The sequence below is a fragment of the Castanea sativa genome, chromosome 4 (assembly GCF_040712315.1).
Source record: "Castanea sativa cultivar Marrone di Chiusa Pesio chromosome 4, ASM4071231v1".
Classification (NCBI taxonomy): domain Eukaryota; kingdom Viridiplantae; phylum Streptophyta; class Magnoliopsida; order Fagales; family Fagaceae; genus Castanea; species Castanea sativa.
This window is the reverse complement of record NC_134016.1, coordinates 28000003-28024816: the sequence shown is the minus strand read 5'-3', so window position 1 is coordinate 28024816 and position 24814 is coordinate 28000003. Positions and strand designations below refer to the sequence as shown.

Below are 24814 nucleotides of genomic sequence, written 5' to 3'. Positions count from 1 at the left end.
GGTCTTTGGTAGGCAAAACCTTAGATATTCAGATTAAGCTGGATATAGTTCTCAATTACCCCAGTTCTTTAGATTGAGCCGGGTATAGTTCTCAGTCGCCTCAGATATTCAGTTTGAGCCGGATATAGTTCTTAGTCGTCCCAGATATTTAGATTGAGTCAGATATAGTTCTCAGTTGCCCTTAGATTTTCAGATTGAGCCGAATATAGTTTTCAGTCACCCTAGATTTTCAGACCGAGTAGGATATAGTTCTTAGTCACCTTAGATTTTCAAATTGAGCTGGATCAGATTTTCAGATTGAGCCAGATATAGTTCTCAGTTGCCCCAGATATTCAGATTGAGCCAGATGCAGTTCTCAGTCGCCTTCAGATTTTCAAATTGAGTCGGATATAGTTTTTAGTCTCCCCCAGATTTCAAACTGAGCCAGATATAGTTCTCAATCGATTGAGCCAAATATAGTTCTCAGTCGTCCTCAGATTTTTAGATTGAGCCAGATATAGTTCTCAGTCCCCTTAGATATTCAGATTGAGTTGAAGATAGTTCTCAGTCGCCCAGATTTTCAGACCGAGTCGGATATAGTTCTCAGTCACCTCAAATTTTCAAATTGAGCCGGATATAGTTCTCAGTTGCCCCAAATATTCAAATTTAATCGGATATAGTTCTCAGTTGCCTTCAAATTTTTAGTTTGAGCCAGATATAATTCTTAGTCGCCCTCAGATTTTTAGTTTGAGCCAGATATAGTTCTCAGTCGCCCCAGATATTCAGATTGAGCCGGATATAATTCTCGATCGCCTCAGATTTTTAGATTGAGCCGGATATAGTTCTTAGTCACCTAAGATTTTCAGATTGAGCTGGATATAGTTCTCAGTCGCCCCAAATATTTAGATTAAGCCAGATATAGTTCTTAGTCGCCCCGGATTTCCAGATAGAGCAGGATATAGTTTTCAGTCACCCAAATTTTTAAATTGAGCCTCATATAGTTCTTAGTCGCCTTCAGATATTCATACCGAGACGGATATAGTTCTCAATTGCCTTCAAATATTTAGACCGAGACGGATATAGTTCTCCGTCGCCTTCAGATATTTCAGACCGAGCCGGATATTGTTCTCAGTCGCCTCAAATGCTCAGATTGAGCTGGATATAGTTCTCAGTCAGCGTTCTGTATCGAGTGAATATAGTTCTCTATTGCCTCATTAGTATTCAAGATGTGATTCAAATTCATCAATTATCAATTAGATCAAGTATTCATAGTTCTCATTTTTCAAAACAATAAAACATTAGTTTTATGTCCCAAGGTTTTAGGTTCTAGGGCCAGGAAATCTTTGAAAAGTCAACCTCGATTAATTCATGGTTGCTAAAATCAATGTCTTTGTTTTACATTTTCATTCGCTTTGCAAGCTCTGTCAATGAGGGGCATTTTGTAGACACTCGATTTTGCACTCATAATTTAATTTTGGAAGATGGCTTAAATGACCATTCATATACCCAAAAATTAGATTTGCATTACATGAATCAATTCATTCATTGCAAGTCATAAAAATGATCTTGAGATTCTAACGGTCGAGATGGTATGCCCGTTTCCCAAATCGGATCGTCAAATTAAAAGATATCACAAGAAAAATTGTTCACAGTCTGCGTGCATTTTGTTTGGATGGAACCGATCACGTATGATTAATTGAAATTAATTCTAGTTGGTTAAGCAATTAAAATTAATTAAATAATTTCGTGATTGTTTGTTGGTCGTTGTCAAAAATAAGCCTACTTGCATGGGAATAAAATGGATAATCAGATAACAAGGGAATTGTTGATAATTAAGTCTTTTTACAATATTTATCGGCACTTCCCAAGTGCCAATTGGCACAAACTTGAGGCCCAGCCCAGAAACCCTCTGATTAAGATAAAACACATATATTTCGAATTTTTGGGGATAAGGATGCAATCCAATTTGTATATGATCTTATTCAGCTTATTTTTCAAGCATCCAACCTCTATAAATAGAGGAAAAAATAAAAAATCAAGACCCTTCATTTTCTAACTTCTTTGCTCCCCTTACGTTAAAGACGTTCTAGAAGCCTTGGCCTTAAGAATTTCTTTTTTGTAAGTGAATATATTTTAGATGTCAAAGACGTTAAACTTCTTTGATTTCTAAAGTATTCTTTCGTTGAAGGGTACATTCATGCAAGTAGGCATTTAATTTCATTCTTTTGTTTATTTTCTCTTTCCTAATTGATAGATTTGTGTTGTTCATTGCATGATTTTCATGGATATATGTTTGGTTTCATTGTCAATACAATCTTGTTCATATTTTATATAAACCATGTTTACATGTTTAGTTCGATTTTTTTTTCTTTAGTTGATTAACGTGCTTAAGATTTAGTTCTCCTTTAAATTTCAATATTTGCAATTAATTACTAAATTAAAAATAAAAAAATTTGTATTTTCATTAAATACAGAACTGAAATTTTTTCTGAATAAAAAACTAATATGTATTTTCATTAAATACAGATCAGGAATTTTTTCTTAATTAAAAAAAAAAACTAATCTGTACTTTCATTAAATACAGATTTGAATTTTTTTTCTAAACAAAAATTGTTCTATATTTTCATTAAATATAGAAATGAAATTTTTTCTAGAGAAAAAACTAGTCTGTGTTTTCATTAAATACATATCTGAAATTTTTTTTGAATAGAAACAGGTCTGTATTCATTAAATACATATTTGAAATTTTTTCTAGATAAACAACTGATCTGTATTTTCATTAAATACATATCTAAAATTTTTTTGAATAAAAACTAACCTGTATTTTCATTAAATACTGAAATTTTTTGAATAAAAAACTTATCTGTATTTTCATTAAATACAGATATGAACTTTATTAAATATAGATTTGAACTTTTTCATAAAAAAATGTTTTTTTCAATGTGAAATGTCAACAATTTTTTGTTTCTTCTTAAAAAAAAGGTGCAGATTTTGAATTTTTAAAGAGTGAATTAATATTAAACTAGCTTGTAACCCCATGCATATGCATGGATACACTTAAAGATATACAATAAGATACATAATATAATTCCTATATATAATTTAAATACTATTGATAGTCATTTTTATATTTTGTTAACTCTTTAAAAAAAATTGTAAGGATATTATATTATTATTAGGTATAAAATATAAATTGTTCATATTTTTTGTTTTAAATTATTGTAAAGCACTTTTTTTTTTTATGATTCATTTATTCTAAATTCTTTGATTTTTGTACTTAATAACTCACATGGATAAATATTTATGATGTGGTCTCACATTTGATTATAAAATTAAGAAATAAAACTCTTTAAGAATAAATAATTTAGGACACATGGTGCAAAATTGGAACTCTAATTTGGAATTCTAATTTGAGTTTTTCTCGGTTTCACCTATTATTATTATTATTATTATTATTATTATTATTATTATTATTATTATATATATATATATATATATATATATATATATATATATATATATATAGATTTAGGTATTTCAATATGTCATGCATCGTTTAAATGGTTATATAAATTGTCATTTAGAGTCTAAAAGGTTAGACTTCGTCTAGGCAGAATGGGTGCCTAATACCTTACCATTCTGTAACCTAGCCCCTGAATCTAGATTTTTATTCATTGATAGTGCATTATCTTTTCTTTTAGATTATAATCTAGGAACCAAAGCCTTGTAATTTTCTATTTTTAGATTGTAATCTAGGAAACAAAGCTTTGTAATCTTTTACTAGTTTGTAATTTAGGAGACAAAGCCGTGTATATTTCATTTTATTGAAATGTAATTCAGTCAAATTAATGAGAGGTTGTATTATTCAGATATGTACCCTATGTATTTTTTTTTTTTTTTGTAACAAAAAATAAGTGGCGACTCCACACATAATCCTAAGAAGGGAAGGCTCTAATGCCTCATCCCTTTTTTGCAAGCTAGTTTTTCCCGGTCTCTCACAACTATATATATATATATATATATATATATATATATATATATATATATATATATATATATTATTTAAATTTTATGCAAATACATAAATATATGAATTTGATCCCTTTAATTTTTTTTTTTTTTTGAGGAAAGATCCCTTTAAAGTTAGAATATTATAGTTTGGGTCCCCAAATATAAATTACTAGCTTCATCACTATATAGTGTATACATCAAAAACTAATTGGTGTTTTGAACTTGATAACAAAGAGCTTTTATCATGAAGCAAATATTGTATTAGCGGTAGAGTTTGATGGTTTTGAGTGGGTGAAGATCTCGATGAGGAACTTGGGGGGCTTTGATAGGTTTGAGTGGGTGCACTAGCAGCTCCACATGCAATTTAGGGTGTTCATATTAATACCTTTACTTGCAAAAAACTAAAAATTTTACTTGCAAAAAAATTAATAATTATATACACTATTATTTTTTAACTAACTTGTTTTGTCTTTCCTAAAAAATATGAGAAATACTATATCCACATTTTCACAACAAATCTTAAATGACAGGTTGTTATTGACAGTTACTGGTAAGTAAAACAATAATTTCAGTAAAGGATTCAAATTAGAACTTGTAACAACTTACCAACTAAGATTTGTTGTGAAAATGTTTTGAAATTATTATGGACGTAGTACTTTTCACAAAATATTGTACCCCCTAATTTGAGAATCCCAAGAATTTGGGTTCATAAAAGTAGATTAATGTTATGTTTACAACATTTTAAAAACAAATCTTTGGTGACAAATTGTTATTGATGGATAAAAAATTGATATCAGTAATGAGTCCAAATTAAAATTAATAATAACGTGCCACTTAAGATTAAAAAAAAAAAGTAATATCATTTAGAAAATATTTTAAGAAATTTTTCTAACGAGATTAACAAATGTCCTAAGAATACTTGTTCCCTTTATAGTTTACTCCATAAGATACAACTGGCATGATCTACATGTACACATCGTTTTACACCTAAAACATATGCACTCATTTTAGCTTAAAAAAAAAATGCCATTGGAAGTTTGGAACCCAGTTTGCCAATAAATGTGTGTTTCTGAAAACATCCCAAAAATAGAAAAGGAGAACGCATATTTGCTTTGCTTTGCTTTGCATGGCTGGATGTAAGGCTGTGGCCAAATGCAGCCGCCATACATAATTTGTCCTCACGCTAATTAGTCTCAAATTTATTTCATTGAAAGCAACCCTTCGTATAAACTATCAAATAGAAATGTATTAAGTATTGACAAGATAATGCATTCTGAGTAAAATATTGATTTTTTTTTTTTTTTTTGCATAAAATGGGAGACTTATATTACATAAACAGAAGTCTTACAAACTTATATATTAAAACAGGAGTACAGATCAACAAAACACAACAACACAAACTGACTGAAACAAACTAAACACCATCCGACCCTACTAGATCTAAGAGAGGAATAGCTGAATCTAAACAAAACATAACTGGACCCTTATTATCCGCGACAACCCCAGGATGAAACAAAATCCATGGAGTCCCAATACAAACACTACCACAAAAAAGTGGGGCAAGTATCATACAACACTTCCTGTTCCGTTTGGGAAGCACCCCGCTTTGCCAATAAGTCCGCACAATTATTTTCCTCTTTCTATATATGCTCAACGCGCGCCTCCCAGTCCCTGCAAAGGAGCCGCTTGCAATCCAAGACCAAGTTTGAGAATTCCATAGGATATACTCAGTATTAGTATTCAACCAATTGTACACAAGAAGAGAATCAATTTGTAGACAAACTTGGTGATGAACCTCAGCCCAAGCTCGAGCCAACGCCTCTCTAATACCCCAAAGTTTAGCCTTAGTAGTGTTGGTGACTCCTAGTTGTAATAGAAGCCTCACAACCAGGCTCTATGAGCTGAGCGTGCCACGCCTCCCGCCCCAAATTTTCCAGGGTTGTCAAGTGAGCTACCGCCTGTATTAATAGTGACGTAAGGGAAAGGAGCTGGACACCACCTAATATATTTTATGGACAATGGAGCAGAATGCCCCGCATGGACAGTGCTAAGAAAGAAAAATTCTGTGGCATGAGAAATAGCGTTTTGTTTTAAAATATTAAAGGGAATGAGGGTACCTAAAAAGATTAAAGAATTTCTACCCAACCAAATTGCCCATAAGGTAAAAGCAAAGATAATGTTCCATGGAACATAACCTAAAGGAGAGTGTAGTTTGGAATTACTTTTGCACCAATCATGTAATTCAGGTCGGAAAAAGTTTGAAGTAAGTAATTGGCCTGGGAAGAAAGTCCCAATAGTTAGTGCAAATTGACAATCACGCAGAACATGGACAGGTGTTTCAAGCTCATTGCAATGGGTACACACTTGGTTGCTCAGTGCAGCATAAGGGAAAATGTGATTTAGTGGGAATACAATGATGCGCACATTTCCACAGAAACATTTAAGTGGGTGCACTAGCAGCTCCAAATGCAATATAAGGTGTTCATATGGGGGGCTTTGATGGGTTTGAGTGGGTGCACTAGCAGCTCCAAATGCAATATAGGTTGTTCATATGAATACCTTGCAAAAAAAAAAATAATAATAATTGCAAAAAAAATTATGTACATAATTATTTTTAAACTAACTTGTTTTGTCTATTCTAAAAAAATATGAGAAATGCTATGTCCATAATATTTTCGCAAAAAAAAAATGACAGGTTGTTACTAGTAGATAAAACAATAATTTCAGTAATGGATTCAAATTAGAACCGGTAACAACTTACCAACAAAGATTTGTTGTGAAAGTGATGTGAAAATATTATTGTAGGGTGTCTGAGGACCGAAGAGGATTAAATATGAAGTATCACACACAATCCCACTCGTGAAAGTGCATCGGGCCCGAGGACTCCATCGACCTGGGAATGGAAGGAAATGCGAGATAGCATTTTATGAGAGCTTGATTAGAAGGGACTAGGACAGTGGTAGAGAGCTTCCTGTAAAGGTATACATTCCCCCTCTACATTGAATGCACTGCAACAACCTTATTAGTTGTATTAATGAGGAAATGACACCTGAACAGTAGTTTCACAGCTAGCAACCCTTTCTACCACTTTCAGCAGAACTTTGATGGGACAAGTGTCCTAAGAAAAGCTCTGAGGCATACAAGTGGAAGGCAAGGATGCAAGGAGGAAGGATATATAAGGGAGGAAACCTCCTAGTTAGAAGGGGAGATGATTCTGGAAGAATTAGAGAAACAAGAAAGTGAACATTGCATTGCCTAATATAAAATTTGTATCAATCATATATAAGATCTCAACCTCGAACTTGACCTAGGAGAGCTTTATTCTCAATTACTACGTGAATTGTTCTTCTTTGTTACTTTGGGCTCTTCGACCTTAGACCTGAACTTAGCTTAGAATTACACTAGAATTGTCTTTCCACCCTCTACGTAGTAACCTTCTATTGTTTGAGCTTGATTTGAAGGACAAGACTCTATTGTTCTAAGTGAGCTTGGGCCATCAATTTTTAAGTTCTTACAATTATGGACGTAACACTTCTCATAAAATATTGAACACCCTAATTTGGAAATCCCAAGAATTTGGGATCGATAAAAGTAGATTAATATTATGTTTACAATATTTTTAAAACAAATTTCAAGTGACAAATTGTTATTAGTGTTAATAAAAAAGTGATATCAGTGATGGACCAAAATTAAAACTAATAATAACTTACCATCTAATAAGATTAAAAAAAAAAAGTAATATCATTTAGAAAATATTTTAAAAACATTTCTTAAAATAATTTATTAACAAATATCCTAAGATTACTTGTTAACTAGACCCATTAAAATTTACTCCGTACAATACAACTAGCATGATCAACATGTAAACATTGTTTTAAACCTAAAACATATGCACTCATTTCAGGAAAAAAAAAAAAAAATCATTGGTAGTTTGGAACACAGTTTGCCAATAAATGTGTGTTTCTGAAAACATCCCAAAAATAGAAAAGAAAAAGAAAAAGAGAATTTTGCTTTGCTTTGGTTTGTCTGGCTGGATGTAAGGCTGCGGCCAAATGCAGCCGCCATACATTTTCGTCCTCATGTTAATTAGTCTCAAATTTATTTCATTGAAAGCAACCCTTCGCATAAATTATCAAAAAGAAATGTATTAATTATTAACATGATAATGTATTTTGACCCATATATGTTTTTCTATTTCACTAAAACCTTGACCGTTCATTTGACTCTTGCTAGTTTACTCTGCCTTTCACTCTCTCTCTCTCTCTCTCTCTCTCTCTCTCGGTCTCTCACAATCTCTATCTCTCTTCTGTGTGTGTGATGCACAGAAAAAGATGGAGAGAGAAGAAGAAGAAAGAAAAGTATCTCTAGGGTCACCATTGATTCAGATATCTGAAGAAGAAGATGGGTTCACAATCAGTAGTAGTAGAGAGGGAAGGATTACTAGAAAGGAAGTTTTTGAAGAAGTAAGAAAGCAGCTATGGCTGGCAGGGCCTCTGATAACTGTGAGTCTATTACAATATAGTTTGCAGATGATATCTGTAATGTTTGTGGGTCATCTTGGTGAGTTGGCTCTCTCTGGCGCTTCAATGGCCACTTCTTTCGCAACAGTCACTGGTTTCAGCTTCTTGGTGAGTTGGCCTCTCTTCATTTGTTTCTCTCTTGTTTGTATTTTTGAGTTGGCACTCCTCCTTTTTTTAATTGGTACTTATGAATTTTTTTTTTTTTTGACAACCATGTTATATGTAGTTATGTACAGTCAAATTTACATTTTTTAACAACATCTAATTAACAAATTATGATCAATTAAACAACATTTTCATATGCTATGAGCTATCATCACCTATCTTTATTGTACACTAATTACAGTTTAGCATCTGAGCTTTGGAAATTAATTTTTTTAGTACTCCAAGTGTACTAAACCAGGGGATGTATGGCACAACCACAACCTAGCGTGAGTTTGGGAAGCGCATTTTACACATTTTTTGTGTACTATTCATAGGACCTACAAATATTTTTTTCAGTAAAAACAACTTTAAAACTAGGTCCGCACTATTCACATATTTAAAAATTATTTTGCTACAATGTTTTTAGTTTTCAGTCTTCAACAATAAGCGGTATCCAAACAGATCCCTATTGTCAAAATAATAATAATAATAATAATAATAATAATGAAGAGGTATGTTCCCAACCAAAAAAAGATGAAAAGAAAGGCGATTTTGTGAAAAGTGAATATTATCAATAGTGGCCACAAACTGAATATTTTAAAAGGCATTTTTAAATGTTTAAAGAAATGATCGAATAAGTTGAAATTTGAAACTGAAAACATGAACATATTTTATATTTCTCTTTTTTTTTTTTTGACTGAGTTCTGAATACATGAACATGTTTCTAACATGCATACAACCTGTACTCTCAAAGTCTGATTTTAAAGATTTATATTTGTTCTTATAAAAATATTAAAATTATTACAATTTATTTTAAAAAAAATACAAGCAGCAAAGAATGTATAGATGCTAATAGAATTATAGAACCACTCTTTTTTGCTAAGTAGTGTTGTATATTTTGAGAGTTGGAATTCTTGGTACAATGAGTTCTATCTAGGGCAACTTACAACTTAGCAGTAGTTTGACCAAAATTTAAATTGCTTATTTGTCGTTGGAAATCCGATGATGCATGTGTGTCACTTTTTATCCTATTTGATTTTGTATTTTTATATTTTTGGAAGAAAAAAACATAAAAGTGAAACAAAATTACATATCTAGATAAAGTGTCAAATTTCAAATTATAGATAGACAACTTAAATTTAGGCCAAATCATAAACAAGTAAGTTATAATTCACCTTTTTATTTATCTATTTTTTCCTAAAAAACAGTTTTGTATTTATTTATTTTGGGTTGATTGAGTGCACTTGTGACAGAAGAACGGTTAATATTTTCATTGTGTAATTATGCAGTAAGAAGAGTTAAGAAATTAGAATTCTCCAGGTCACGTGATAGTGATCTGACCTCTATACGTAAGAGAAGAGGAAGAAGTATTCTGTAATTTCACACATTCATCACATTTGTCGGTATTTCATGCACATGCGAATCACGTGAACTCACACAATCACACGTAGTTCGTGGTTGTCCGTTGCGCATGAAATGTTTAATTATAGGGTGTGACAAGCGTTGAAAAGCAAGAAAAATGTTAGGCAGTACAATTTTTGTTATAATTTGTTCACATGGTAAGTTGTGAGTAATGGAGTAAAAATCGTGAGTTTACAACTCTATGTCAGATGAGAAAATTGTAATAAAAATTATGGCAAAAATTGTGATACTAGCATTATTCAAAAAAGTAACTCTCAAATGAAATTGTAATAACAGTATATATATTTGTGATTCAAACCCAGATATTTATCATCACAAATATCCTCTGCAAACTCTATAATTACTTTGTTATTTACTGAACCCACTTTAAAAGAGGATTAGGTTGTTTAATTATGATTTTTGAGACTAAAAATGGAAAATCCTGAAATATATGCTCCTTTACTTGATGGGTCCTATCGTAGACAAATCAATTTATTTATTATTATTTTTTGGGTTTCGCTAATGCCCATTGATAAGTCATTTTAAAAGACTTTTTACAGGAATATTAAAAAAAAAAAAAAGTAAATAATTTTTTTGATAGTCTTTTTAATTTTCATAAAAATTTTCTAAAGGAGATGATTAATGAAGGCCTTAAAAGAGCATATATTAACGGGACTTTTTTTTTTTATAAAAAAAACGTTCTTCATCATAAAAACTAATATAAATTATTACAAAGAAATATTTTGAATAAGATTCATGACATCTTTCTTACAACCACTCACATAGAATTTGACCAGAATAGAATCTTTTGAATGAAAATCATTTGCCAACAAAATTAGTTATTTCTTAAACATAATTGGTTAGTTTGCAGAAAAATCAAACATCAAATAGCTTTAATTTTATACTAAAAGCATTCCAAGTTCTCAACCCAAAACCAATGTGGCTCTAAGCAAAACCTAATTATGGTTCATGATAATATCATTTCCTTGTTGAACGTAGAAAAATGTGTAATGTTCAAAGAACTCTTTGCATGTGACTGTTTTTAAGGTTCTTATACTATTTATGATGATTATTTACTTGAACAGATGGGAATGGCAAGTGCATTAGATACCTTATGTGGCCAATCATATGGAGCAAAACAGTATCATATGATGGGTATACAAATGCAGAGAGCCATGTTTGTTCTTTTCCTTGTAAGCATACCTCTTGCAATCATCTGGGTGAACACAAGATCTCTTCTAATTCTCTTTGGTCAAGAACATGATATAGCAACCGCGGCTGGAGAATATGCCTGTTTCATGGTCCCAAGTATTTTTGCCTATGCTTTTCTGCAATGCCTTGTTAGATTCTTACAAACGCAAAATATTGTATTTCCAATGATGATAAGCTCTGCATTCACTACTTTACTTCACATTCTTATATGTTGGATTCTAGTATTTAAGTCTGGACTTGGATATAGAGGAGCCGCCTTGGCAAATGCCATCTCCAATTGGATCAATGTGTTACTGTTGGCACTTTATGTCAAGTTCTCTTCTTCATGTGTAAAATCCTGGACAGGTTTTTCAAAGGAGGCCTTTCACAATATTTTCACTTTTCTGAGACTTGCTATTCCGTCAGCTGTTATGGTTTGGTAATTTCACTTTTCTGAGACTTGCTATTCCATCAGCTGTTATGGTTTGGCAATACAAGAATAGTTTCACCTTTTCTTCTATATTCCTCGCTGTGTTCGCTACATTCGTTATAATTCTTTTATCCACCACTTCAAAAATCCTAATGCAGTTTTCTGTGATCTGTTAACATGATTTTGAACAGCTTGGAAACGTGGTCATTTGAAATGATGGTTCTCCTATCAGGTCTTCTTCCTGACCCAAAGTTACAAACTTCAGTGCTTTCAATTTGGTTAGTTCTTAACTTTGACGATCTTTTTACCAACTATTTACTCAATTTCCTTGATAATTGTGAGTTCCTGTTTAGACTTCTGCATTATTATGTATGAACTAACCCAACATATGTTTGCCAGTCTTAATACAGGTTCATTAGTTTGGATGATCCCCTTTGGACTCAGTGGCGCAGTAAGGTGAGGCATGCTGATAACAGATCTACTTCTGATATCAAGGTCATCAATTTGAAGGGAGTTTATACATTTTGGCATTTAGTAGCTTGATTGATGCTGCTTCAAAAATTGTCTGTACTAAAATTTTCAAGTTTGGACATATTTAAACTTTTGAGCTTCAGAAATGAAAACTTTTTGAGGTTGGAACATGTCATCCACTTTCTTATTCTAAGCCATATCTTTTAATATGTCCTGTTTTTCTTCTTCACAGTACTAGGGTCTCAAATGAATTAGGAGCTGGGCGTCCGAAAATCGCTCGTTTGGCAGTATGTGTTGTGTTAGTGGTTGCCATCACGGAGGGCCTATTGGTTGGATCAGTCCTGATACTGATACGTAACATTTGGGGTTATGCATATAGTGATGAAACACAAGTGGTCGAATATGTAGCAGGCATGATGCCAATTCTTGCAATATCCAACTTTTTAGATGGCCTCCAGTGTGTTCTTTCAGGTATTTCTCGATTTCCATTCTCTCCTAAATCTACAGCAACAATATCATAACCAGATAAAAAAAGAAAAAAAAAATCTTCAGGGCTCTTGTCCATGGGATATCCTGAATCTTTATGGTACCATGGAATATACAGAGCTGTCGAAGAATAAAATGTTTAGTGAACATTGTCCACTAAAATTTTAGTTGGTTAATATAAAATCTCAAATCTAGTGGCTAGTCTATTATCTCAATTCCTGTACATTTAGGCAATGCTAGAGGATGTGGTTGGCAGAAGATTGGAGCATATATCAACCTCGGGTCATACTTTATAGTTGGAATTCCAGCTGCTATTTTATTGGCATTTGTCTTCCACCTTGAAGGAAAGGTAAACTTTTTCAATTTTTTCTGGTTTTTTTGTTTGTTTTTTTCTTATCCTTAAAGTCCTTTTCCATGTTCACTTAAATTGCATCATAATTCAAGTAAGATTATTTGTTAAATTGTTCTGGATAGGGGCTCTGGCTGGGGATCATATGTGCGCTCGTAGTCCAAGTGTCATCACTTCTCACTATTTCCATACGTACTAATTGGGAGCAAGAAGTACAATTCTGCATCTCCCTCTTTAATTTTTTTTAATTAAATAAAAAGAAAATTAATCTTTTCTTGTTTTTCTCACTATCTCAAATTCCCATTCTTCTATAGGCAAAGAAGGCTACAGAAAGAGTCCATGACTCAATTATTCCTGTGGAGATAGTCTCTTGAAGCTGAAGTGTGACTGCAACAAGAGAAACCTTATTACTAATTGGTAGTTAAGGACTAGATCTTAAAAAGTTTTGGGATCATAAGATTGGAACTTTACATGGTTTAATGATTCAGTCAAGGTGTTTGATCTTTATAATCAAACGCCAATTGATAGTTTTTGATTCATCAGTCATTATCATTATAGACGACACTAAGAAAGATAGATGGTCCGTTTGGATAGAACTTATTGCTGAAAACTGAAAACTGAAAACTGAAAATACTGTAGCAAAATAATTTTTAAATATGTGAATAGTACCGTAGGACCCATTTTTAATAAAAAAAAATTCTGTAAAGTGAAGTTTGTGGGTCCCATGAACAGTACAGGGGACCCACAAATGTGCTGAAAGTCAACAAAATGCGGCTACTGTTCATGCACAGTAACATGAACAGTAGCCTTGTCCCCCCTGACCCGTGCTGCTGCAGCAGAAGAAGAAAAAAAAAAAAAAAAGAGAAAACTCAGACGCAGAAAACGCTGTATCCAAACGCCCTCAGAGTGTAGAGGTAGAAAAAAAAGTGGATTCATGATCTGTTACATTTAGTGTGTGTTTGGATACCAATGAAAAATTAAAATTATTTTACTATTCAGTTTATTTTTGCTACTATTTATGGGCCCTATTGTACTTTTTGGTACTATTCATGAAAACTATTGTACTATTTTAACTAACTTTTACCTTTATCTACAGTACTTTCAGCAATAAGTTTTCAGTTTCAGCGGAATAAGTAGTATCCAAACAGACTTTTACCCATCCCGCGATTTTCGAATCAAAAGACCCCATTATCGAGATAGGAAAACTTTTTAACAAAAAAGTAAAAAGAATTGTATCAAATCCATTTTCTATTTTGGAACAAACAATGACCAACTAACAACTTTGACTTTACTTTAACTCATTAGATTTAGTAGTAGGTTCATTCAGTGACGGACCCACGTTAGGGCAGAGGGGGGCCATTGCCCCCCCTGCCCCTGCCCCCTAATTTTTAAAAAAATATAGCATTGTACCTGCTAGTAGTCATATGAAAATGGAAATTTAACAGCTGGTGCTGTTGCAAATATTTGAAAATTAAAAATAGACAATACGCTCACTGAAAAATATTGCACAAACTATAACATTTGTAGTGGTATATATTATATAATATCATTTCATATGACAAATTCACTGGGATATGATTATGCATAATTTTCAATAGATGTTAGTTTGATTTTCATAAACTTTTTTGTATTTATACTTCCCCCCCCCCCCCTCAACTTTGAATCCTGGTTCCGTCCCTGGGTTCATTCATTAATTGCACATAATATCTCGAATAAGAAGAAAAATAGTATCGCACGATCACTCGAAGAAATCAAACCTTTATTTCGGTCTAACTCGATTCTAAGACTAGTAATTCCTATGTTCTTTTCCTTTTGGGTTTTACATTTTATCTTTCAATAATAACTAAACCCTAGGATTTTTTTTTTTTACAAGATAGAAATTTTATTCTATTCTAATCTAAGTGTACTTGTATGTGAAACTTCCTTCTGGAGACTTGAACCTTGGCACTAGGTGTATACAAGTTTTTTCCCACACTTGTGATGTGGTAGAGTGAGTAGTGAAGAAAAAATTATGGGTTCTTGTATAAGTGATAAATAGTCACTCACACTTAAAGTATGCCACGTTAGAGTTGTAACAAAAATTTATGGAATAGTTTGTGATTTTAGAACCACTCTAACATTTTCATAATAATTTCACAAAAAATTCTAAGTGTTAAGTTATTATTGGTTTTCTATTGGGGATTGCCATTGAAATTATTTTTTGTTCACAAGTGACAATTAATAACAACTTTTTACATAGGATTTGGGTGAAAATGTTGGAAGTAGCATTTCTCATTTGCCATATAGCTTTGTTTGTCTGTATTAGAGCATCCACGTTGGTGGAGCAAAAATTTTAACTATTTAGCACCTATGAATTCACTTTATCTATTTTAATTTACCCTTTCACAACTTACTCCACATCAATGGTCTTCTTTTCCCAACAAAGTTAAATACAATTTAGTTATTTATTATTTTTTCTCTCTCTTATTTTCTGTTTCTCTCTTCTTCTTTATCTCTTCTCCCTCTCTTCAAGCCACCAAACCCACTACCACAAATCAATTACCACCACCATCATGGCACTACCAAACCACAACCACCATCACGGCAGCCTCAAGCTCAACCAAAAAACTAGAAACCAACAAAGAAAAAAAAAAGCAGAAAATGAAGACCCACGAATCGGAACAATGGTCCAATCAACAACCCACCACCACCAACACCCCAAAATCCACCACCACCAACACCCACGAACCCATACACATTGCCACCCACATCCACCACCACCATGGCCACACTGACCCACAAATCCCACCACTGCTGCACCACCCACACCGCTACTAGCCACCCACATCAACAGAAATCAAGTCAAAATCATAAACCCGTATCAACAAAAATTTGATCAAATCAAACCCATAAACACAAATCAAACCATAAACCCATAAAATGAACATAAACCCACTAAACCTGAATTTGAAAATATAGCTATCCATGGCCACACGAGTGACTCGTTAGAGGAGAGAGCAACCAGTTTGGCCATGGTGGGTTTGTCCATGGTGGCTTTGAAGAGAGAGAGAGGAGGAGGAGGAGGAGACCGGCGAGGTCTGAGGGAAGAGACGAAGAGTGGACAAGTGAAAAGTGAGGAGAGAGGAGCAACAGGCAAAAATGGAAAAGGAGGAGAAAGAAAAAAGAAAAGAAAAGAAAATATTAATATATTCTGACCAGTGTGAACGCAACATAAAATAATATGTATATTACATTTGAGGAATAATACATAGCCATCTTTGGCTATGCACTATAGTTGAGCAGTTAAAATTTATGGTTTTACCTCCACCAATGTAGCCCCAATTTTGTAGTTGGTAGTGCTAAAAATAGTAATATGGCTTTTTAGCGCTTAGCACCACCAATTGATAATGCTCTAAGCATTCACATTGGTGGATCTGTAAATTTAGCTTCTCATTTTACAAAACGCCCAATATTAGTGGTTTTATTTTAGCTTTTAATACAATAAGATAATATAAACAACACAATAAAATAATATATCAATTACAATAAAATAGTATATCTACTACAATAAAAAACAATCACAACCACTACCACCAGGAACCGCCACTTTACAAAGGCCACCAGCACTACCCACAGCCTACTCCTGCTGGCACTACAACCACCAAAATCAACCCACAACTACCCAAGAAAATCAACCCACAACCACAAAAATAAAATCCACAGCAACCCAAGCCAAGAAAATCAACACACAACCACAAAAGAAAAACTCAGGCGAAATCCACCACTGCATGACCCATGAACCCCACTTCACAAATCCACACCCATGGCATGACCCGAAATTGATGACCCACCACACCCACGACATGACCACAACACTGATGATCCACCACACAAACCCCATGGCATGACCCACAAAACCACGAAACTGATGACCCACCACAACATGGTCCACGAAACCCACGGCACAAACCTACACCCATGGCATGACCTGAAACCAATGACCAACCACACGCACGACATGGCCACAATGTCGATGACCCACCACACCCACACCCACACCCACACCCACACCCACATGGTAAAAGAAGAGACCCTCACACAACAAAGAAAATTTTGAGAAGAAAGAGAGAAAAAATTTGAGAAGAAAAAGAAAAGAATTTTAGTGAAAAATTTGAGAAGAAAGAGAGAAAATTTTGAGAAAAGAAAAGAGCAGAGAGAATGAGATAGCAGAGAATGAAGAGCAGAGAAAAGAAAAGAAAATATTAAGATATTCAAAAGCAACATAATATATATATATATATATATATATATATATATATATATATATTTTTTTTTTACCTTTGAGCTACAGTGTACAACCATCTTTGGCAGTGCACAACCATCTTTGACTATGCATTTTGGCTGAGAAACCACAATTTATGGTTTTGGCTCCACTAATGGAGTCTCAGTTTTGTAGTTGGTGGTGCTAAAAATAGTCATATGACTTTTTAGCACTATCAATAAGAATACTCCTAAAAATAGGGATATAGATTCTCATAGCCATTATTGTGATGATGCAGTTTCTCTCCAATTTTTCCAAACAATTCTTGCAATAAATTTGGAAATTCACATGTAATTATTTTCACATAATATTTCATATTGTCCAAGTGGCATATTGTGAATGGTAGATGCTAAAGTAATGTCAATAATAAACCCAAATGAGGGTCAATAAAAATCTATAAATTCAAATGTTTGCAAAAATTGTTAAGAAAATTATTGTTACACTTCTTCTGGAAAATTCAAATTTTACTCAAACTTTACTAAAGGGATCGACTGTAAATAATGGACAACTATTACTTTTTTTGTTTTGTTTTTTTTTTTTTTTTTTTTCACACAACTCACAATTTGAACACTTCAATAAATAAATAAAAAATGTTAAAAAAAAAAAGCTGTGTTGTTAGCTTTTGTATATTTTTATTATTTCAAGTGCATGGTTTCATAAATTTCACTATCGGATATGAATCATATGACTCAGCTAATAAAGCATAATGGTCCCAAAAAAATGATGGATATGTTGACGACACTGCAAAGCACGATAATTAAATTGCAACCGAGCTCCCAACAAGTCTTGGTTCTGATAATATATTGTACATAAAAAGACAAATCCACAATTATTGACAAGAAATGTAGAAAAAGTGGCAGGCTTAAGGCATCTTCTCAGTTCTCTTCTCACTTAACACTTAAATAATCTATGTTAAATCATAAATGACTATCTAGTCGATCTAGTCAAGTGAAAAGAAAAACGAAGACGCATTCTTGGTGCCCAAGTTTTTTATTTTTTGAGAAAATGGTGCCCAAGTTAATCAGAATCTTATTTAGCAGTTTTTTTTAATTTTTTTTACAATCAATCCATTGACCGTTTGTCCATACAGACGTACTTGACTTGTAGTCCATGAGCTCCTCAAAAAAAATTAAAAAAAAAAAAAAGAAAAAAAGAAAAGAAAGAAAGAAAGAAAAAAGAGACTTGTAGTCCATGAATACATTTAATCTGCCTTTGTCGTATCATATGTCCCACAAACCATGTGCTTTTAACCACGTGATATTCATTAGGAGGGAGTATATTATGTTTTGAGCGTATACATCCACCATCTCACAACACATGAGATCTACAAGTGTGTGGCTCTCACATGTTATAAGAGAGTTAGATGTATACACCTGAAACATAATACCATTTTGCTCTTGTTCGACACGATAAAATATAGAGATGACAAAAAAAAAAAAATTGACAATAAATTTGATACTTGATAAATGTGGCAAATTATTGAGAGACAGGTAAAAGAGTAATGTTAACGGTGGATATTCAGGTGAAAATCAATAGAAGCTTACTAACTTAATTAGTGTGATAATATTGTCAAATGTTTTGTGTATGTAGTATTACTCCATTAGACACCAAGTGTAGACATGTTGAAAAACATTTGTTCTTTGACATGAATAAAGAATTTGAGTTTCGACTTTGTAATTTGTATACATCCAGTGGTGGAGCTACGTTCAAGTTGGGGCTATGATCTCCCAAAATTTTGAAAAATTTTCAATACATATATATATATATATATAAATTATTTGAATTTTATGCAAATACATTAATATATGAATTTGATCCCTTAATTTATTTTTTTGAGGAAAGATCCCATTAAAATTTGAATATTATAGTTTGGGTCCCCAAACATAAATTGCTTGCTTCATCACTATATAGTGTATACATCAAAAACTAATTGATGTTTTAACTTAATGACAAATAGCATTTATCATGAAGCAAATATTCTATTAGTGGTAGATTTTGATGGTTTTGAGTGGGTGAAGATCTCCATGAGGAACTTGGGGAGCTTTGATGGGTTTGAGTGGGTGCACTAGGAGCTCCAAATGCAATTTAGGGTGTTCATATGAATACCTTTACTTGCAAAAAAATAAAAATTATACTTGCAAAAAAAATTATATACATAATTATTTTTAAACTAGCTTGTTTTGTCTATCCTAAAAGTAAATATAAGAAATTTTATGTCCATAATATTTTCGCAAAACATTTTAAATGACAGGTTGTTTCTAGTAGGTAAAACAGTAATTTCAATAGTGAATTGAAATTAGAACCAGTAACAACTTACCAACTAAGATTTATTGTGAAAGTACTGTGACAATATTATGAACATAATACTTCTCACAAAATATTGAACAGTTGAACCCCCTAATCTGAGAATCCCAAGAATTTAGAATTGAGAAAATGAGATTAATGTTATGTTCACAATATTTTTAAAACAAATTTCAAGTGACAAATTGTTATTAATAAATAAAAAGTGATATCAGTGATGGATTCAAATTAAAACTAATAATAATTTACTACCTAATTAGATAAAAAAGTAATATAATTTTAAAAATAATTTTAAAAACTTTTTTTAAAATAATTTATTAACAAATACTCTAAAAATACCGATAACTAGACCCTTTAAAGTTTACTCCGTATGATACAATAGGCATGTTCTAAATGTAAACATTGTTTTAAACCTAAAACATATGCACTCATTTCAGGGGGAAAAAAAAAACCACCAACCAAAGAACACCATTGGTAGTTTGGAACCCAGTTTGCCAATAAATGCGTGTTTCTAAAAACATCCCAAAAATAGAAAAGAAAAAGAAAAGGAGAATGCGTATTTGCTTTGATTTGTTTTGTCTGGGTGGATGTAAGGCTGAGGCCAAATGCAGCCGCCATACATTTTTGTCCACATGTTAATTAGTCTCAAACTTATTTTATTGAAAGCAACCCTTCGTATAAATTGTCATAGAGAAATGTATTAATACTAGAGAAATGTATTAAGTATTAATATGATAATGTATTTTGACCTAAATATGTTTTTTTATTATCACGTGAGGGGTGACTTGTTGGTAAGAGACTTTGTCCTGCATTTAAAGAAGAGCGGTTCAAGCGATAGTCCAACAAAACTGGTATAGTACACATAGTATTACCTGTTGCCATCATACCGAGACTTTTTTTTTTCATTCAGCTATATATATATATATATATATGTATGTATGTATGTATGTATGTATGTGGGTGTGTTTTTCTATTTCACTAAAACCTTGACCGTTCATTTGACTCTTGCTAGATTACTCTAGTACCCTGCAGACACCAAGGTCACTTTAGTCCTTCAAAGAAAAATTTCATCATCAATATAAAGCCCACTTACTATGGCCAGCCTCTCTGCCTTTCACTCTCTCTCTCTCTCGGTCTCTCACAATCTCTATCTCTCTCCTGTGTGTGTGAAGCACAGAAAAAGATGGAGAGAGAAGAAGAAGAAAGAAAGCTATCTCTAGGGTCACCATTGATTCAGATATCTAAAGAAGAAGATAGGTTCACAATCAGTAGTAGTAGAGAGGGAAGGATTACTAGAAAGGAAGTTTTTGAAGAAGTAAGAAAGCAGCTATGGCTAGCAGGGCCTCTGATAACTGTGAGTCTATTACAATATAGTTTGCAGATGATATCTGTGATGTTTGTGGGTCATCTTGGTGAGTTGGCTCTCTCTGGCGCTTCAATGGCCACTTCTTTTGCAACAGTCACTGGTTTCAGCTTGTTGGTGAGTTGGCTTCTCTTTATTAGTTTCTGTCTTGTTTGTATTTTTGAGCTGGTAATTTTTTTTTTTTTTGGACAACCATGTTATATGTAGTTATGTACAATCAATCTAATTAACGGATTATGATTAGTAAAACAACATTTTCATATGCTATCATCACCTATTTTTATTGTACACCTAGCATTTCAGCTTTGGAAATTTTTTTAGTACTCCAGGTATACTAAACCAAGGGATGTACGGCCAACCACAACCTATTGTCAAAAATAATAATAATAAATAATAATAAAGGGTATGTACCCAACCCAAAAAAGATGAAAAGAAAGGCGATTTTGTGAAAAGTGAATATTATCAAAAGTGGCCACAAAGTGAATATTTTAAAAGGCATTTTTAAACATTTAAAGAAATGATGGAATAAGTTGAAATTTGAAACTGAAAACTTGAACATATTAGATGTTTCTCTTTTTTTGATTGAATTCTGAATACATGAACATGTTTCTCACATGCATACAACCTGTACTCTCAAAGTCTGGTTTTAAAGATTTATATTTGTTCTTATAAAAATATTAAAATTATTACAATTTATTTTAAAAAAATATATATAAAAGTAGCAAAGAATCTATAGATGCTAATAGAATTATAAAACCACTCTTTTTTGCTAAGTAGTGTTCTATATTTTAGGAGTCGGAATTCTTGGTATGATGAGTTCTATTTAGGGCAAATTACAACTTACCAACTCATAATTTGACAGAAATTTAAGTTGTCTATTTGTGGTAGGAAATCTCATGATGCATGTGTCTCGCTGAATTCTTTTTAATCTAATTTGATTTTTTATTTTTATATTTTGGGAGGAAAAAAATATAAAAATTGAGCAAAATTACATATTTAATCATATTTTTAATAGAGATGGGTTACAAAACTCTAACTGAGCTAACTCTAGGTAAAGTGTTAAATTTCAAACTATAAATAGACAACTTAAATTTAGGCCAAATCACGAGTATGTTAGTTGTAATCTACCATTTTATTTATCTATTTTTTCCTAAAAAACAGATTTTTATTTTGGGTTGAATGAGTGCACTTGTGAAAGAAGAACGGTTAATATTTTCATCGAGTAATTATGCAGTAAGAAGAGTCAAGAAATTAGAATTCTCCAGGTCACATTATAGTGATCTGACCTCTATACGTCAAAGAAGAGGAGGGAGTATTTTGTAATTTTACACATTCATAACATTTGTCAGTATTTCATGCACGTGTGAATCACGTGATCTTAGACCCTTTATTATAGAACTAGTATTATTTTATTACTCACACAGTCACACGTGGTTGTCCATTGCGCATGAAATGTTTAATTATAAAGTGTGACAGACGTTGAAAAGTAAGAAAATGTTAGGCAATACAATTTTTTTCATGTTTACGCGGTTAAGTTGTGAGTAATGGTGTAAAAATCGTGGATTTGTAACTCTGTGCCATATGAGCAAATTGTGATAAAAATTGTAATAAAAATTGTGATATTAGCATTACTCGAAAAGTAACTCTCAAATGGAATTGTAATAACAGACTATATATATTTGTGATTTGAACCCAGATATTTATCATCATAGATATCCTCTGCAAACTGTATAATTACTTTGTTATTTACTAAACCCACTTTAAAATAGGATTAGATTGTTTAATTATGATTTTTGAGACTAAAAAGGGAATATCCTGAAATATATGCTCCTTTACTTGATGGGTCCTATCATGGACAAATCAATTTATTTATTTATTATTTTTTTTTGGGTTTTACTAATATCCATTGATAAATCATTTTAAAAGACTTTTTACGGGAAAATTAAAAATAAAAATGTAAATAATTTTTTTGATAATTTATTTATTTTCTCAAAAAAGTTTTCTAAAAGAGATGATTAATGAATGCCCTAAAAGAGCATACATTAACGGGACTTTTTTATAATAAAAAAAGTTCTTGATCATAATATAAATTATAACAAAGAAATATTTTGGATAAGATTCGTGGTGTTTCTCTTACTACCACTCACATAGAATTTGACTAGAGTAGAATCTTTTGAATGAAAATCATTTGTCAACAAAATTAGTTATTTCTTAAACATAATTGATTAGTTTGCAGAAAAAAAAAAACATCAAATAACTTTAATTTATACTAAAAGCATTCCAAGTTCTCAACCCAAAACCAATGTGGCTCTAAGCAAAACCTAATTATGGTTCATGATATTATCATTTCCTTGTTGAACGTAGAAAAATGTGTAATGTTCAAAGAACTCTTTGCATGTGACTATTTTTAAGGTTCTTATACTCTTTATGATGATTATTTACTTGAACAGATGGGAATGGCAAGTGCATTAGATACCTTATGTGGCCAGTCATATGGAGCAAAACAGTATCATATGATGGGTATACAAATGCAGAGAGCCATGTTTGTTCTTTTCCTTGTAAGCATACCTCTTGCAATCATCTGGGTGAACACAAGATCTCTTCTAATTCTCTTTGGTCAAGAACATGATATAGCAACCGCGGCTGGAGAATATGCCTGTTTCATGGTCCCAAGTATTTTTGCCTATGCTTTTCTGCAATGCCTTGTTAGATTCTTACAAACGCAAAACATTGTATTTCCAATGATGATAAGCTCTGCATTCACTACTTTACTTCACATTCTTATATGTTGGATTCTAGTATTTAAGTCTGGACTTGGATATAGAGGAGCCGCCTTGGCAAACGCCATCTCCAATTGGATCAATGTGTTACTGTTAGCACTTTATGTCAAGTTCTCTTCTTCATGTGTAAAAACCTGGACAGGTTTCTCTAAGGAGGCCTTTCATAATATTTTCACTTTTCTGAGACTTGCTATTCCGTCAGCTGTTATGGTTTGGTAATTTCTATTTCTTAATGCTCTACATGGTTACCAGCAATACAAGAATAATTTCACTTTTTCTTTTATAATCCTCGCTGTGTTTGCTGCATTTGTTATAATTCTTTTCTCCACCACTTTATATAGCATGTGAATGCCTGTTTTCAGTTTCAAAGATCCTAATGCAGTTTACTGTGATCTGTTAACATGATTTTGAACAGCTTGGAAATGTGGTCATTTGAAATGATGGTTCTCCTATCAGGTCTTCTTCCTGACCCAAAGTTACAAACTTCAGTGCTTTCAATTTGGTTAGTTCTTAACTTTGATGATCTTTTTACCAACTATTTTCTCAATTTCCTTAATAATTGTGAGTTCCTGTTTAGACTTCTTCATTATTATGTATGAACTAACCCAACATATGTTTGCCAGTCTTAATACAGCTTCAATAGTTTGGATGATCCCCTTTGGACTTAGTGGCGCAGTAAGGTGAGTCATGCTGATAACAGATCTACTTCTGATATCAAGGTCATCAATTTCAAGGGAATTTATACATTTTGACATTTAGTAGCTTGATTGGTGCTGCTTCAAAAGTTCTGTACTAAAATTTTGGAGTTTGGACATACTTAAACTTTTGAGCTTCAGAAATCATAACTTTTTGAGGTTGGAACATGTCACCCACTTTCTTATTCTATGCCATATGTTTTAATATGTCCTGTTTTTCTTCTTCACAGTACTAGGGTCTCAAATGAATTAGGAGCTGGGCGTCCTAAAATTGCGCGTTTAGCAGTATGTGTTGTATTAGTGGTTGCCATCACGGAGGGTCTATTGGTTGGATCAGTCCTGATACTGATACGCAACATTTGGGGTTACGCATATAGTGATGAAATACAAGTG

General features: G+C 32.5%; 2 protein-coding genes across 2 annotated transcripts in view; both read left to right on the top strand.

Annotated features, from left to right (window-relative positions):
* Positions 1 to 8215: 8215 nt before the first annotated feature.
* On the top strand, positions 8216 to 13980 carry LOC142631159 (protein DETOXIFICATION 16-like). The gene is made up of 9 exons (XM_075805254.1): positions 8216 to 8618; positions 11141 to 11685; positions 11868 to 11954; positions 12076 to 12132; positions 12380 to 12618; positions 12864 to 12982; positions 13108 to 13194; positions 13297 to 13562; positions 13888 to 13980. Exons 1-8 carry the CDS (start codon positions 8322 to 8324, stop codon positions 13354 to 13356), a joined length of 1491 nt encoding a protein of 496 aa, XP_075661369.1. The 5' UTR covers positions 8216 to 8321; the 3' UTR covers positions 13357 to 13562; positions 13888 to 13980.
* A 6710-nt stretch (positions 13981 to 20690) lies between these two features.
* Positions 20691 to 24814, top strand: part of LOC142631158 (protein DETOXIFICATION 16-like) — a 5356-nt gene continuing 1232 nt past the window's right edge. Inside the window, exons 1-5 of the mRNA XM_075805253.1 lie at positions 20691 to 21063; positions 23397 to 23941; positions 24142 to 24228; positions 24350 to 24406; positions 24652 to 24814. The exon at positions 24652 to 24814 is cut by the window's right edge and continues 76 nt beyond it. Of these exons, the coding sequence (XP_075661368.1) occupies positions 20767 to 21063; positions 23397 to 23941; positions 24142 to 24228; positions 24350 to 24406; positions 24652 to 24814 (1149 nt within the window). The 5' untranslated portion in view covers positions 20691 to 20766. The remainder of the gene's footprint in view (positions 21064 to 23396; positions 23942 to 24141; positions 24229 to 24349; positions 24407 to 24651) is intronic.